The sequence below is a fragment of the Brienomyrus brachyistius genome, chromosome 5 (assembly GCF_023856365.1).
Source record: "Brienomyrus brachyistius isolate T26 chromosome 5, BBRACH_0.4, whole genome shotgun sequence".
NCBI lineage: Eukaryota > Metazoa > Chordata > Actinopteri > Osteoglossiformes > Mormyridae > Brienomyrus > Brienomyrus brachyistius.
In genome coordinates this window covers 27,705,492-27,722,201 of record NC_064537.1, presented here as the reverse complement: position 1 = coordinate 27,722,201, position 16,710 = coordinate 27,705,492, and the positions used below count along the sequence as shown (strand labels likewise).

General features: G+C 44.9%; 2 protein-coding genes across 6 annotated transcripts in view; one reads left to right on the top strand and one right to left on the bottom strand.

Annotated features, from left to right (window-relative positions):
• LOC125742168 (periplakin-like) overlaps window positions 1-3,952 on the top strand; it is an 18,206-nt gene extending 14,254 nt beyond the window's left edge. For 3 of the 4 annotated variants that reach the window (XM_049013896.1, XM_049013895.1, XM_049013898.1), the window contains one exon: window positions 155-3,952. In XM_049013896.1, coding sequence (XP_048869853.1) covers window positions 155-2,101 — 1,947 coding nt within the window. In that variant the 3' untranslated portion in view covers window positions 2,102-3,952. The remainder of the gene's footprint in view (window positions 1-154) is intronic. The other variant, XM_049013897.1, reaches the window with a different exon arrangement.
• On the bottom strand, window positions 2,907-16,710 carry ubn1 (ubinuclein 1). 2 transcript variants are annotated; one of them, XM_049013899.1, is made up of 17 exons: window positions 15,711-16,710; window positions 15,427-15,516; window positions 15,242-15,337; window positions 14,984-15,127; window positions 14,797-14,882; window positions 13,509-13,926; window positions 12,784-12,854; window positions 12,567-12,696; window positions 10,008-10,126; window positions 9,811-9,930; window positions 7,033-7,176; window positions 6,851-6,901; window positions 6,722-6,764; window positions 5,401-6,588; window positions 5,064-5,313; window positions 4,772-4,858; window positions 2,907-4,039 (listed from the first exon to the last, which is right to left on the bottom strand). In XM_049013899.1, exons 1-17 carry the CDS (start codon window positions 15,924-15,926, stop codon window positions 3,987-3,989), a joined length of 3,306 nt encoding a protein of 1,101 aa, XP_048869856.1. In that variant the 5' UTR covers window positions 15,927-16,710; the 3' UTR covers window positions 2,907-3,986. The 2 variants fall into 2 exon arrangements, with proteins under 2 accessions (XP_048869856.1, XP_048869857.1); XM_049013900.1 differs by lacking the exon at window positions 4,772-4,858.

The window sequence follows — 16,710 nt, the reverse complement described above, 5'->3', positions numbered from 1 at the left end:
GTGAGAAAATGGCCATTAAATATTCCAGCTTTTTTCAATGACATTTATGTCATACTGAGTGATTTTAATAGTAAAATTGTACTGACAAAATAAGATTGTAATATATGAAGAAAAGAAATCCCATGACAAGACACATTTATCTTCCATGTCACAGCAGAATGTCCCAGAACAAAAAAGGACTCAAGATGAAATATCTCTTATGGAAGGCCAAAAACCACGAGGTATCATCATGAGGAGAAAACTGGAGGACGAGATCCAAAAAGTCCAACAGGAACTCTCTGATGAGCAGAGGCTGAACTGGGACCTACAACAGGAGCGGGAACTGCTCAGTTTGAAATGTTGTAGCCTGGAAACAGAGAAAAGGGAGGAAGGTGCAGCTGAAGAGATACTCAGCAATGGACAGGACAGGGAACAGGACGTCACCAAGGCTGTCAGTGAGGCAGGGTTTGAGAAATCCTACAGAGAGCTGCTGGGACAAATACGTGAAGAAACCACCAAGAGAAAACAGACTGAAGAAGAAGTGAAACTCCTTCAGGAGAAACTGAAGGGATTAAAGAGCAACGAGGCCGCAGGAACCATCGGCGAGACTGAGGAGGACAAAGACACAGAAGTGCAACAGCTAAGGAACAAAATTCTAGACAAAGGCCTTGAAACAGAGAAGTGTAATTTGGAAATTCTTAAACTGAGAGATGACATTCAAACATGTAAGGCTGCAACGCTTCTAGTGAGGACTGAAGAGATTACAAAGGAAGTTATTCAGAATCACGATGATTCAGATGCAAAGCAGGAGTTAGAAACTCTCCAGCAACAACTTTCTCAAGAAGAAAGCAGGTTTATAGACTTGGAGAAAGAGAAGTTAGCTCTTCAGCTTCAGAAGACATCCCTCCTACAGGCCCAGGATAACGTCAACCAACAGGAAGTTGCTAAACTGAAGGAAGACCCACTTGTGAAGTCTGAGCGCTCCACCTTTCCTGAGAGCATCACCAATGGAACGAGACAAAGAGAAGCCCTTGGAGATGACCTGTGTGAGATCCAAGGTCAAAAATCAGATTCAGACATTCAGCTGGATGAGCTCGAGCGAGAACAAAAAGCCCGGAAGAGAGCCGAGATGGAGGTGCAGATGTTGCAAGATCGGCTCAATGACCTCGAAGTCAAGAACAAGGGAAAAGATGAGAAAATTTTCAAAGAAAACGTAGCCCTTCCACAGGACCCCCAAGATGAACGGGAGAATATCCTCCTTAAGCGACAAATTCAGGAAGAGCGTGACAAGCGAATTCTGTTGGAGGATAAGATAAAATCATTACTGCGGCAGCAGGCAACACAGGGAAATTTAGGCCCTTCTGAAGAAGGAAAGAGAGACACAGTGTTGGAGATAGAGAAGCTGAAGAAAAGCTTAGAGGAGGAGAGGAATCGGCACCATGAGTTAAATGACCATCTGAGAGATGTTAACCACAGACTATCGGATATGGAAAATATGAATGAAGACTTTAATAAAGAGCTGGAAGAAATTCACACTATAAACAATAATTTATATCAGGAGAACCAAAGACTGAAGCAGGAAATTGAGAGACGTGGCGGGGAGTATCAGATCACGCTAAACGAAAACAGAAGCATAGCAAATCTGCCTCAGTCACACAACGGGGAAATGATGGGGACACAGTTGGCCTCCCTCCAGCAGGAGCTATCGAACCTCAAGGCCATTGAGGACAAGAAAGACCAAGAAATTGAGGAGCTGAAGAAAGAGTTATCAGGGGTGAAAATCAAGAAGGAACACAGGGAAAATTATCATCGGCGGGCCATTAGGATCATTGACCCAAACACACACCAGGAACTGAAGCCGGAAGAGGCGTACAGGTGGGGACTTATAGACTGGACCATGTCTGTTAAACTTCAAAGCCAGGAGTGCGACTGGGAGGAGATCACGATACGGGACCCGGATGGAGAGTCATCGGTCCTCCATGACAAAAAGATGGGCAAGTGGTACTCGGTGGAGGAGGCGCTGAACGCCGGTAGCATAAACCCCGAACACGTTCAGCAGTACCATGGTGACGAAATGAGCATTGAAGAGTTCGGAACCATGATTTCTGGCAGAAACAAATGACAGCAAATGCAGAAAAAAATGAGTTTTTACCCTCACCAGGAAAACCGGTGGGTTGATGAAAGCAATAAAACCATTCAAACACGAACGAACATTTACACACACACACACACACACACACACACACACACACACACACACACACACGGCTCAAGCCTGGTGATTTGAGGCTCATCTCCTGCATTGATGAAGGGGCATTTTCAATGGCTCCAGTTGTATAACTACAGCTATCAATTTGCTTTAGATGAAACTGACACAAACCTTTAAAGCAAGTAAGCTTCATTCATAAGCAAGCTAACAGACCAGAACATTAAAAAAAAAAGAAAACCAATATTCCCCTTGGATCAGAACATTGGTCGACAATGCATTTGGACAGAGCCATTGAGTAGCCCACAAAACACTGTTTAGATATCGGATCAACTGTGTTAATTTCTTTGCATTTAGCCACACGGTCACAGTGTGCTGCAGAGTTGATGAGAAAGGAGAAGTAATATTACTGTTCAGCTGCCCCCCCCCCCCCCCAAATTTGATATACCACTGTATGGAACAAGCAAATCATCTTTTGTGGATGTAGCACTCCTTGTAAATTAGGCCAGAGCCCCCTGACTTAAAGGCTCATATGCAATTCACATTATCTCACATCACTCAGCTTATCACATCTCTTTTGTGGGAACTATAAGATTTGAAGAAGTGACTGATGGATACAGAAAATGGACAGATGAAATTTTAAGACGGGGTGGAAGTGCACAACTTCCAAGGATGAAATTTACTTTCCCTCAAGGGACACAAAAAATACCAGACCGAAAGCTTTTACAGGAAAAAAAAAATCTTTATTTTGCGAACAGTCTGCATCTCGTAAATGCAAAAATTTGAAATACAAAACATTAAGCGCTTTATATACAAGTCGGACAGACCTCGTATGCCTTGAAATTTGATCCCACTACAAACAAGTATGATAAAGAATTAAGTGCAATTTCACATTGATGTAGAGCATTGGGTTGTTATATATACAAACATTCAAGTACATGGCTCAAAATTAATCCCATAACTCCTGAGCTTGAACAGTGTAGACATTTTAAAATTAGCTTACGACCACGTTTCGCTGTTCAAGGAAGTCAAAATCATCATCGATTAAGGCAGTGCATCCAAACCCGGTTCTCGGGAACAAAAACGTGGCACCGTCTGCGGGTCCCCGAGAGCCGGATCTAGATGCACTGGATTACGGGACCGGAGTCCTAAAGCTAATACTAACACTGGCTGCAGTAGTCAAATGATAATAGCTAGAATCTCAACTGTGCAAAAACATTTGCTAAAGATGGCGACAAACCAAAATAAATTAAATACCCAAGCAAATTTAAAAAAGCTATAGAATAAACTCTTGCACTTTATGACAGAAAGACATCAGGTAATATTAAATTAATATAAACCTAAATCTGAAATGTGATCCCCTAATTATACTGGCAAATAGCTCAACATGTTCACGGTAGAAAGCGGAATACTGTGGACTGGTATTTACCCTCAATAAGCAGGTTAGATTACCCAGAGCGAGAAGTGTGGAAAAAACACTACATAGCTAAGCAACACCACAAATTAAGTACGTTGAAACTGAAGAGTGATAAAAAGGTACTTAACCTATAAGTTCTATTAACACACTAATTAATTATTATGCTTCCAACCTAAGATAAGTAATCACATGAAATGTGTTATACATAAGAACTGTAGTTGGAGTATTCAGAGTGTTATGGGCCTTCAGATGATAATCATGGTCTCCAATGAAAAAAGTCACTATTTAGCACTATGACCAAAGTTGCTTAATGGGGAGGGAGAGAAATAAATACTTTATTTCAATATAAACTGGGTCCGAATGTTTCTTTTCGTCCTCCGGGGGTCACTGCACCTTCCTCTGAGCACTGGGGACTTCGCCATGGATTTGGTTTCCATCTGAAACAAATGTTTCCACTCTTAACAGGACGGTTAAGGCTTTGGTGATTTGATGCAGACTGAAAAGTATTCCTGGGGCAGTGTAGCCCAGGGGGGGTTGTGCTCCTGTCCAAAGGTTGTGGGTTCAGAACTTGGTGGGACATAAACATAATACCATCAGACGCTCGACCTAAGCCCTTAACCACAACTGCTTCAGGGATGGTGCACGTGCAGTAAGTGTCCAAAATGTACCTAATTCTGCCTTGGATAACTCTGAGTAGTTCAATAGATTTGTAGACACTCATCCAGCAACCAAGTTCCTTCCACCAGACCAAATTAACATTCTACAATTTTATTGGTAGGCGATTGATGCAATTGCAAATAACCCTGAGACTGACTGGAGGAGACAGTCTGTGTTCATTAAGACAAATTTATCCTAAAATTCTAGGCCAGACATAACATTTAATAGAAATAGAAATTGTGTGATATTCTAGGCTGAACTTTAAATATTCTATAAACCAATGAAAAAATACAAAAAGTTGCTAAAGATATTAAAACGTCAAGGACAACTTTTTTGCTATGTTTCGGAAGAAATTTGTCAACATTTCAAAACACATAGTGCTGTCTGGGCGGGACAATGAAATAAAACACACACACACACAAGACATACAAGGCCAAAGCGGATGAGCCAAATTGCCCCGATGTACTGGGCTGAACGGGAGGCACAGGTACAATGGCCACATGCCAGATTACCTTGCAGACTTTGCTGTAAATGGGAGAGAGTGGATTGAGCGAGCTGTGGTGGGTGGACGGGACTAGAACGCAAACTGGCAAAAAGACCTGGAGGAAGAGGGGAGAAAAAACAAGGGGAGACAGGTAAAGGGGGACAGACAGCAGACAGGCCAGATCCAGAGTGTAGCGTGCGACAGCGACAGCGATGGGAGAATGGCGTCCACAGCCGGACGGGATGCACGGGAAAAGACAGGGAGCGGGGACAGACAGATAGAGACACCCCCCCCCCGTGAGCCCGGACATGGGGGCTTACTGTGGGCGAGGCCATGGTTAAAGGTACCCGGGGCCGGTCCAGTGATGACGGCGTCCTTCGAGCCTAGGGACGGGGTCACCGAGTCCGGCCCGAAGGAGAGGACCGGGAAGCTAAAGGTGTGCATGGGGACGATGGCCGGGAGGATGCCCAACGTCCCCGCGGTCCCAAGGCTTGCGCTGCCCATTGAGAGGAGGCTGAGAGAAGATGAAGCGGGGCTGGACAACGTTGGCGCAGAGGTGCTCTTCACGCCCTTCGGTGGACAGGAAGCGAGTCGTTAGCAGATATGACGTTACACAAACAATCAAGGCGCGTAACTTAAAAAGCGTGACGGACTCACGGCTGGTACTGGGGCAGACGCGGAGGGGACTGCCGTAGGATTAAGCGAAGACGTGAGGAGTCTTGCCACGCCTTGAGAGCCGTTGGCAGAATCCCCATTTTCTCCACAAGGCGGGGCCACCAAAGTGAGCTTCTGGGAGGAGATCTTCTTGGGCGCCGTGCTGGGCAACGTCGACACGGCCAAGACTTGATTCGGGGAAGGGGATTTGTGTGATGCGATGACACTGGTGATGGATTGGAGGGAGCCGGGGACACTCTGCACCAGCCGGCTCTGGGACGCACCGGGCTTGGTCACGGCAGGCAGGGAGAAGGTGGGCTGGAAAGGCGGACTGGGGTTAGCGGAGCTGTGTGGCTTGGGCAGGTAGCTTTGGGGAGCGGCCATCTTGCCTAGGTTGATGGAGGTGACTGCAGCAACACTGGGCGAGGCGGAGGGGTGACCGAGGAAAGCCTGCCCCTTCGAGGCTGGCGTCTGGACGCCTGGGCAGGTGGGTGCGTACTTAGGCGCCTTGCCCTGGGCTCCACTCAGCAGGTTACCGAGCCCGAACTGCATGGTCGTGGGAAAGCCCTTCTGGTGCTGGTTATGCTGAAGGAAGGATTTGGGAGCCAGGGATGGCACAGGATTGGATAGGTTAGGCTGCGTGGCTTTGGGAAGGACGTAACTTTTCGCTTTGGCCTGCATTCCGTCTGCCAGCACCTGGCTGGACAGAGTCTTGGGGGATGCCGCCCCATCCTTGTAGGCCGGGATGACCAGCACCTGGGTGCCGTCGGCCTTCCGGTCTGCTGTGATCTGCCCGTGGGTGAGTGCCTGCTCCGCCAGAAGGTTCAGAGGTGACTGTGAGGGAGCACCAGCCGCACTGGACGGCTTGAGGGCACCCTTCCGGCCTTCTGGTGGGCCAACGTCTGGGGACGGCTTACACGTCAAGGGGAAGCAGAAGTCGGGCCCCCCCCTGCCGTCGTGATTGAGGGCTGCCAGCTCCTCTGACACGGCCCCCAGTGAGGGGGGGTTGTGGATCAGGTCCCCATCCAGTGAATCGTCCATGGTGAAGGCATGAGGGGGCACCACAGAGCTGGGACAGGGAGCAGCTACGTTACAGAGGCTAAGGAGGCCCCCTGAAGTGGGCACCAACACTGGGGGGGCCACCGGACCAGGCAGGGCAGGAGATTTCTTCTCAAGCTTCACTAGTGGTTCCTGAGATTTAGAAAAAACAATATTTTCATCTGAAACTGTTCTGATGATAAACAAGAGTTCCTCACGCTGCACTAGTTAGCCGGGAGTGGTAGCCGGCAGACAGGATTACAGAAATATTCAACTGCCTACAAACCTTTGTTTTCATTTTCGGAGCAGTTACGACCTTCTTCTTTGTCCTAGAAAGAAAGCGGGAACTCTTAAGCTCTCAGGAATTTCAGCACGGTTGTCATTAAGGGCTCGTCGGCGAGTCAATCTTACTTACGGCATGCAAGTCATGTGACCATGAACCCTCCTGGTCTCCTTGAACAACGTCCTGTGGAGAGGTGATAGACCCAAGGGCAACATTAAAAAAAAAGGATGGATGTGAACAGGAGCTCTTTAAGATGTCTCAAACGAGAAGACGGGGGCACATCCCACAGGGGAAGCTGGTCTTTAGGTTGCTACCTAGCTTGCATCCAGCCTTTGGGCCAAAGCGGCTTGACTTCAGCCTCGAGGAAAACCTTGAGGTACTCCTCGGCGCTCTGAGACTTATTCCTCTCCAGTTCATACCTGCCGATCTTCAGTTCGACCACCGTGCAAAGAAAGTACCTGGCGGAGAGAAAACGAGTGTTAACAGAAAATAGAGGAAGGAAAAAAAAAAAGCAACGCTAATTTAGCCACTCGCTTCCAGTTCACAGCCGGGAAATGACACCTTGACCTTGGGATTTACTTCTAAACTTGTTTAGCTATTTTCTGAAACGCTTAATGACTAAAGGGACTTTATCAAGCTACCCAGCCCCAGATGGGCCTGAAAAAAGAACAGCAATGCAGATCGTATGACCTTCGCAGATCATGTGACCTTCCGCTCCCTTCCAGCGCCAGGAAGGGCGACAGGTTTGCATGTGTGTCTCGTACCAGCAAGTATTAGCTCCATATTAATCAAAATGCGATTTACGTAACTGGTCAGACTGAACATGTTGTCCTCCTGTAACTAGCTTTGACAGAGTCGCTCATGTTCCTCAAACAGAGAGCAGCAAACACAACCGGAAAGAACATTTATTCACTAGACGATATACAAATCACATTTCCCTAGTCCTGCAAGCAGAATCTCAGCAGAGAAATCTTTACTCTAAGAAACGTGACATTTGAGCTTTCCTCGCAGAGTGAAACAGCTGTAAGCAGAACTTTATACCCAACCAGACAACAAAGGAGCGTCACAAAGATACTTATAAGCAATTCCCAAGGATTTTTCAATGAAGGTTGTTGCTCGAATACCCCCCCCCACCCCCCCCAAATCAAATAACTGGCATTAACTGGCAGAACAGCCCTGCAGCAAAAAAACACTAAATGTAAAAGAGAGTGTCAAGAACAATGAATGAGAAAAACCATCTGTGTGTCTGAGACGGAAACAAAGTCTGAGGGGACAGAAGGAACCAAACCTCAGGGGACAAGGGGATGTGAGAAGAACAGAAAGGGAGAATATAAGGGTACAAAGAGAGAGAGACAGACAGAGAGGGAGACAGACAGAGAGGGGGAGAGAGAGAGAGGAGAGAGAGAGAGAGGGGGAGAGAGAGAGAGGTTTGGCCAGTGAATTTTGGGCAGCACCCAAGCCAGAAACGCTTGCAGTTAAAAAAAAAAAAAAAAAAAAAAAAAAAAGATTGTTGAACCCGACACGATTATGTGTGTTTAAATGTTAATTACACATCCGTACCAGTCTTGCATTATAAATCCCTCACCGACAGCTTTTTTGTCAAATACCTTTGCATTGTGTTGATCCAGGCTACAGCCTAACGGCAAATTTCACTCACATCCCCCTCAGTGCTGCGAAAAAAAGCACTTAATTCACCTGTTTTCATTAATCACGTTTACGCAAGTGTGGAATCCTTGGAAAGACCGTTCATGTCCAACCAACCAAAACACAAGCAGAGATATACTTTGTTCCGACTTGGCTGAAATTTCTGAGATCAAATCTCATCTGTTATGGGGAAATGACAGAACAAAGAGGCTTTAGATTTCCATCAGCCCTTTTCTGTGGTTATGCAGGGAGGGTGCTTAGGAAAAACAAACAAAAAAAAAAGAAACAAAAACGAAAATGAAAAAAAAATTTTGACCGACAACTGGATGTCACGCAGATGGGCTTTGGCGTGAAGCACAAACTCTTTACGAGTTTCTTTAAAAAGTAACACCATCCCTCCATTCCCCCGTGTATTCGGCCTCCATAAAAAGCCGGACTCTTGACGGTGTTGAAGCGGTTACATAAGCAGAGGCAGATATATGCCCTTCCCTCAAACCATCACATTAGCTCCCTCACTGACAGACACACAAGGACACTCACTCTTTCCACATGCCTCTTTCCGCCATATCGTCCTGTTCAGGGTGTACCCCAGCCACATGTCCTATACTGCCTGGCATAGCTATGCTCATGACTAGGGTAAAAAATAAAAAAATAAATAAAAAATTTTGGTAAGAAGATGGCTGGATGGATTTACCCAATTTAGAGATGTCACTCTCTAAAAAGCATCAATTAAAATTTTCCTTCTCGATTACTTGGGGTGAAGGGAGACCGCACATTGAGGATGGGCGTCCAAATAAAGAGTTAAAGTATAATTAAGTATAAAAAGTATAAACCTCATACTAAAAGTAAATGAAAATGCAACCGACTGTCGATATTGTGAACGAGAACATAAATATCACCACAGTAATACTGCAAGGCAAATACATCTTAAAATAAGGTATTCAGGTTTGAAGGGCCCTGTACCGTTGAGTCTCACGGAGTAGCTTAGCCTGTCATCACTTTGACTTAAACCATTTAGCTTAATGTACCTTCTACGATTCCTGTATCAAAACGATCGCTGCTAAAATGAAGATCAGCCCCGTTGCTTAGCCATGTCATTTTACATAATACGGTACATAACCATATAATATTATTTTTGTGAACTTAAGGCTGAATGATAATGATAAGTTCACATTGCGATATTTGTAGTTTTTGCCATAGTTAGGAGCTGAAAAACTATATAGCCAAACACACTTATTACCAACCAACAGTCTGTCCTGCCTTGTGCCAACTGCAAAGTTTATGATATTATATTAAAATTGATTATTAAAAAAATTGTCAGATAAAATCGGTAATTACTCGATTATTGGTATAATTATAATGATAGTCAAATATACAATACAGCTAAAGATTTGTCCCATGTGAAGCAGAAACCAGCAAGTTCCAAAACGAACGTGACCTTAAATCACCTGATTTCTTCATTCCACTGAAACTTTTTCCTGGGTCCCATTACCCTTTTCCCAGTCTTCTCCTCATCCTCGTCTTCATCCGAAACCACCTTATCTTTTTCCTTTCCCTCCTCCAGCATCCTGCAGAATAAAAGAGTTCGCAGCCTTCAACTTAAAACCTCGGCACTAAAACTAAAAAAAAACAGATCCACACGTACTTGGCAAACTTGGCCTGCGTGTGAGCTTGACACTCTTCCTGGTACTTGGCGATCTGCTCGGGCATCGATCGACCGATAGCCTCCTTCAGCTTCTGAAGTGGTTCTTTGAGACGGCCGTCCTAGGGAGGGGGAAGGGGTCGTCATGGTGACAGCATCACAGACATCTATCTAGCATTTGAGTGACTGAGTCGGTTGCCTTGTGGTGATTAAATGCCTCTGACAGTAAAGCCTAATGAAAAAGGTCTGTGCTGAGAGAGCTTTTAAGCATCTGGATAATAAGGGCTGTTGATAACATCATCACTTCACCTAGCCTTCAAAGTACCTAGAGATCTTACTGTTATTAACATATTCAGATTGTGACCGTTTAATTGGCCTGTTATACATAATGAGATAAACCAAGCACTTCGGTTTTCCCATCTTTTTCCATTAGCACTTCTTTAAACTATGCATCTTGTATATTTCTTGTGCAAGTCCAGATTCTCAGAAGCCGATTTCATGGAAATTGAGACTAACCTGTACTATCATTTATTAGTAATTGAATATAAAATGTTAACAGTCATTCTACATTGGGAGAATTTGTAATATTGGGAGGACAGTGAAGCCAGCAGCCTCTAATGATCTAACGTAAAGTCGAGGGGCCCCTGCTGGCGGCCCCCCCCTGCAGCTTCTGGCCCCCTGGTTTTACTGACCACCATGGGAACGATGACACTGGGTTCAGCTGCATTTAAATGAGTAGGTGGGATAACAGGACGGGATGCGACGCGGAAGGTGCTACTCATTTAAAAGAGTCTCGGGAAGCCAAAGCCTGCAATCTGACTAGTTAAGGGTTAACCAGCCCGGCCTTGAGAACCACCATAAGCTACACTGCTAGATTACTCATTCACGCAGAATATGTGACATTCAAGGGGTGGGAGGGGACACTCATTTACAACGAATCACACTTTGTCACATAAAACTTAATAATTACCCAAATAAAGTGTAAACTAACCGCTGCTGGAATGATAACAATGTAAGCCCAGTGGACCACCCCCTGCCCCCCCCCATTGACTCCCTACTCCCCTCACATCCCCAGCCTCTACCTTTAGCCTCCCTGCACTAGGTTTGGATGACACCATCACATCATTATATTCTTCATGCATTATACCACCATTTATGGTGTTTTGGTGGGATTTACAAAATATAACAATATTATACTATTTTTAAATACTGGTGGGGGGCTGGGGAGGGGGGGGGGGTCCCATGATAAATAAATACCAGGAGAAATACTGTGGCAAAGCAAAAATATTACCATAATACTTACCAAACCTACCCTAAAACACTCTTCCCACTTCTCCAAAAATTATAATTAAAAGACAAGTGTGTATGAGTTGTAATCAGGCATTTTACTAGGACTTGGGCTAAGTGACAAGATAATGATGGCGGGATTTAAACTTTGCTGAGTGGCGTGGGTCAGTTCCTCTGCAGTACGTCATGCTGACCACTGACTGACTGCTACCCATACATTTTGCCAAACTGTGATGGAAAAAAAAATATATATATATATAAAACTTTTTTTTGGCATATTTCAGAAAATCATCTGATGATCTGGTGCAACAGCAATCAAAATCAGTTTTTTTGTTCAACTTTGTGCTTGGGATGGGCTTGCTTTAGTTTTTTTAGCGCAATGTCGTTTTTACGTGCAAATGGATTTTTGTGCTTGTTAGGTTCTATGCTCATTTGAAAGAGCGACTGTTCCAGTCTGAAGTTGCAATATGCGGTGAGCCGAATGGCTTATTATAATCATTGTCATGCTGCGCTAACGGGTCCCTGTGCTTCGCCAAGCTATGTAACTAGGCTGGCTAATGTTACTGAATGCAGCATTTTGCATTATAATACATCTTGCCAGGCTGCAGCTTCAGTGAATTATAATATGTGAATTATAAGTTTGATAATTTTATATTTCCACTGTCTTTGGTTGGGGTCAGGTATGGGTTTTAGATTTGCTAGTACTATTCAGGTTGGGCCAGGTTCGGTCTCAAGGTCTCAGGCTTTGATTCCAGGCCCATACAGGACTCTAGTCTGCAGACTCCCTTTCCGCCCTCTGATTTATCACTGTCTCAAAGTATAATCAGTTCCAGGGTGTAGCTTAAATATTCTGCAAACCTTGAAAAAGATCTAATAGTTTTTGAGTTATTGCCCTAACAAGAAATGTGTCTCGAACAGCAGACTGGTCCAAAAAAAAAAAAAAACATATATATCCCCCATTAGGGGAATGCAATGAAACTCCTTCAGCCATGTTTTATAGTTAGTGCTACTACATTTACATAAATTTGAATAAGATGAGGTATGAAATGCACTGTGAAATTCTCCTCCCAGTGGGAAATCTTACACAATGCCACCACCTCCCTTGGCAACTAGGAGCGATATTGTTGTAGTACATGACCATCATTTAGTACAGCATTCCCTATACTTCATAACCTGCCTCTCAGAGACCCCACCAGCATCAGAGAGGCCGGCCCACCCCCCAGTGCAGGGAGGAATGTAGAGACCACTGGGCCGCTGCACTCAGAGCCGTCCTACCTGCTCATGCAGATGCAGTTTCTTGGCCCTTTTGACGAGTGTGTCTTTGCTGCACGGCAGGAAAGAAGCCAGATAGACGTAAATCCCCGAGCGAAGCGGACTGCTGAGCTCTCGGGACTGAATCTCAATGCTGGTGGCCAAAAACAAGGCACATTCAAATCACCACATTCAGTACTCAAAGGTCAAAGAAATCAATTAAGGGCTTTGAAACACTTACTCAAGCAGCATGCTGTTTACATCTTGAGTGAAAAACTTTTGCTTCCCTTCTCCTTCGGAGCCTTTGGCAGCCTGCAGGGTCATAGAGAGAGTCAGTTGGCTTTAACTTCCCGTAAAGGGAGCCTTCAGTGCAGAGGATGGACAGAACAGGTGCTGCGTCAGGTCATGGAGTGGGTGTTCAAATGGAGTGGATGCTCAAGCAAGAAGCCTGAAAGACTAACCTGCTGTGCTGGATTAAAGTCTAATTAAAATGCTATTAAATTTATATGAATGTAGGGGACTAACATTTAATACAGAAATTTATCTAGGATAAAAGATTCTGAAACACTCAATGATAAAAATGGTGGACAAAGAACTGTTCCCTTAACATTCACTGCCTCCACTGGAAAGAAGATGCACTAAACAAGCAATTTCTCTTTTGAAAATGTAAAAGGTCTGTTATGCAATTTAAGGGCATCACATCCATCTTCCAAAGAGCGGGAGGAAACCAGAGAAGCTGGAGGAAATATGTGTAGCCCAGGGAGACAGCAGGCAAAATACCCAATGGCTTCTAGATAGAAAATATAAATATACAGGTTTGTCTTGCTTTTTGAGGACGTAACAGTACGTTAAGTTCCCAGAAGAAGAGTTTCAAGTGCATTGAGGCATACAGACTTGATGCTACCTCAGGAAACTCAAGTTCAAAGCGAGGCCCAACTTTTAGATCAACAGTGACATAAAGAGCACCTGAGTCAGATCTCTGATTCTCTTCTCCAGTGCTGGGTGGAGCCCCTCGGGGAAAGGGGGGGGCTGCTTCTGCGGCTGGCCCCCAGCCATAGGATCGCTGTTCTCATCCAGCCCGGGGGGGCTCGGCTCTGGGGACTCGTACAGCAGTTTGTCCAGATCGATGTCAAAGTCGATGGTGCTGGCGGCCTGCAGGAGGTCACTCTCGTTGGTGGAGCCGATGAGGGAGAGCAGGGGGTCGGTGACGTTGAGGCCCACGTCTGCCTCGTGGTTCAGCGGCGCCACGCTGGGGGCCGGTTTGGCTTCTTCTCTTGGCAACGACTCCTTGGCCTTCTCGAATCGCTTCAGCATTTCGCTGACAGCCACACTGCCAGAGTGCTTCTTCTTCTTCCTCTCCTCTGTGGCGTTGAGCGGCACAATTCTTTTCAGAAAGAGAGGCAAGAACAGCTGACGTGAACCGCAACGTAGGCTAGGGAATCCCTCATGGGGATCCCCCATAGGGAATCCCTTATGGCCAAACGGAAGAGAATGCCAGGCTGAAATAGCAGCATAACTGAGGATTTACATGCATACATCTTAATCATTTAGCAGACATTTCTATCCAAAGTATAATTTTTTTTTCTTGAGAGACATGAAAGGAGGGTCAGTCACTGTCTGGGGTTAAAGGTCTTGCTCAGGGGCCCAGCACCTCTCAGGTGAACCTGGGATTTGAACCAGTAACCTCCTAATCACAACCACAGCATCCTAGCCCACCGAACCAGACGCAGCCTCCCGTAAGAGTTGCTGTGTTAGCTGGGTATCAGACTCAGGACGACTGATTGGAGGGTAGGTATGACCTAAAAAATTGCATTTTTTTGTCTGAAACCTAAAATGCCCCTAAAACAAAGCAAATTTTAGATTCAAGATAAAGAAAAGAAGTTAGTACTGGAAACATAAACTCACTGAATCGATCTAACAACAAGAGGTAGCAAAATATAGGAATTGCAGATTTATGGCTGGCTGTGGTATTGACTGCACAATAAAGACAATGTGTCAAATTTTGTGTGTGTGTGTGGGGGGGGGGAAACGAGTGCAAACTTTCAGAGATATTCAATAAGCAAATGAGATGGCATCAACCCCATCCTGAGGCAGGTACTGAAGAAATAATCATGTAATTGGGAAGCCTGAAAATGGGAGGAAATGAGCACTGTGCCTGTCGGGAAACATCGATTACTGTCGATCTGCAAAACCCATGTGCCAGACAGGCGCCATCTCCAAGTTTCAGTGCACAAAGTAAACGACCTGAACTCACCCCGTCTTAGTGATCTTGGATTTTTTGTGCTGGCCTTCCTTTTTCTTCTTGACTGACTTTACATCACCCTCTTTTAATTTCTTCCTCTGTAGGCAAGGAGACATTATTTGATGTGAAATTAAAATAATTCCTAAGATCACAAAATGAATTTCAGAGAAGCTTGGAAACTATTAAAGGAAAAACGTACCTTTGGGGACTTTAGTTTCTTCTTTTCGTCATTGATATGGTCATCACTCTCAGATTCTGAAGCTTGTCTGAATTGCAGGGTCCCCGAATTAATATAAAATCCTCCGTACTTTGTTGTAAGAGAGGCTGGAACAAGTTCATCATACTGCAACAAATACGAGGTTAAAACAGGGTTGTCCTACTAATATGACAAATATTCAGAATACAAAATATGCACATTTCTAGATATGCAATGTATTAAAAACGTAAAAGGACGTACTGCTTCCGAGTTATCAATGAATGAATCGGTCTCATCATATCCATAGCCCATATCAACCAAGTCTTGCATGCGATCTTTCTTCCGTTTGCTTCCACCCTAATATTGAAAGACACTCGGTTACAGAACATTAATTGCTGGTCGGAAACATTTTACAGCCTCGGTCATATAGAAAAGTCCAGACTCACGTATTTCTGTTCGAACTTCTTCGCCAGGGCCTCGACCCCTTTCTGACTCTCCTCCTCCAAACTCTTATTTGATTCTTTGATCGCATTGCTCTGCAAACAGGTTGACCACTTAAACGTCCAGTTTTACAAATGCACTTGAACAATTATGCTCTTTTAAAAGTTTTTCTATGACATCGCCGTGCCGATTAGTAAAGTTTACAGCGATGTACAGAAAACCTGTTACCATGTACCATGAAAAGACTGAGACAGCAGGGGAGTCTCCCAACACCCGGTGTGACACTTACCTTTTTCTTAATTAGTTCAGGGTAGTAAAACTCCGGACAGCGCCTCTGATCGGGCTCGAAAAGGGCGAGAACCAGCCGTAAACTCGTCTCTACCTTCCCGTTCTGCAAAGCGGCTGCAACAGCCCCCTCCTCCTTTGCCGGGATCTTTAGTAAACTTGCGGGCAGCGGCACGTTGCTTGAGAGGGTGGTCAGCTGTATTCTCCGTAGTTCAGCCATTAAGCAGATCCTTACTTGTCTTACCTGCTTATACTCACTGGTTGCTGGCTAACGAAAAAATATGAATTAAAAAAATAATCTTATATTAGCTGAAAAGCTGGCTCTTTTTGCATGTACCGTGCCAGTTTACATCTCGATACAGGGTTCCAATAAACCGATGCCCTGTAAGCATTTCCCACTTCATCCTATGCTGGATTTCTATAAGGGAAACGCATGAGGCTATTTAGCATGCCGCCTAATATTACTTCCTCTCGACCCACATTTGCACCGATGGGGTCATGTGGGAAATTAAGCACTAATTCCCAGACTCTGTTAATTTACACTCTCAAACAGAGCGAACCTGCGATGTCAACGCGACAGAGCCTTAATTCCCCATGATATGGTGCATGTCCATGGCCATGCAAACAGCTAGCCTAGCCTGACTGGATTCACTTGAGAACGTCCCTGCAAATATTTCGATGACACCAGGAGCCCGGGAGAGCTGTAAGTTTCACCGAAAGCAATTTGATCGCTACTAAAATGTCTACTTTGCATCATTAATTCATTTTGGCAGCTGCTGCAAGTAAGTCCAGTGCATCCTCCGTGATCACAAACATTGCGGTTACATTTATCAGTAGTACAGTGAATTGCACTGCAACACCAAGGTACTTTAATCACCTATTAGAAAGCTATAAACGGTAGCTATATAATAGCCGTAAACAGTTATTCGTTGCATGTTTTGCGTCTTATTTATCCCCCCATGCAGCTAAAAGCACAGTCTGTCATTTCGTCATCATGCTGCGCC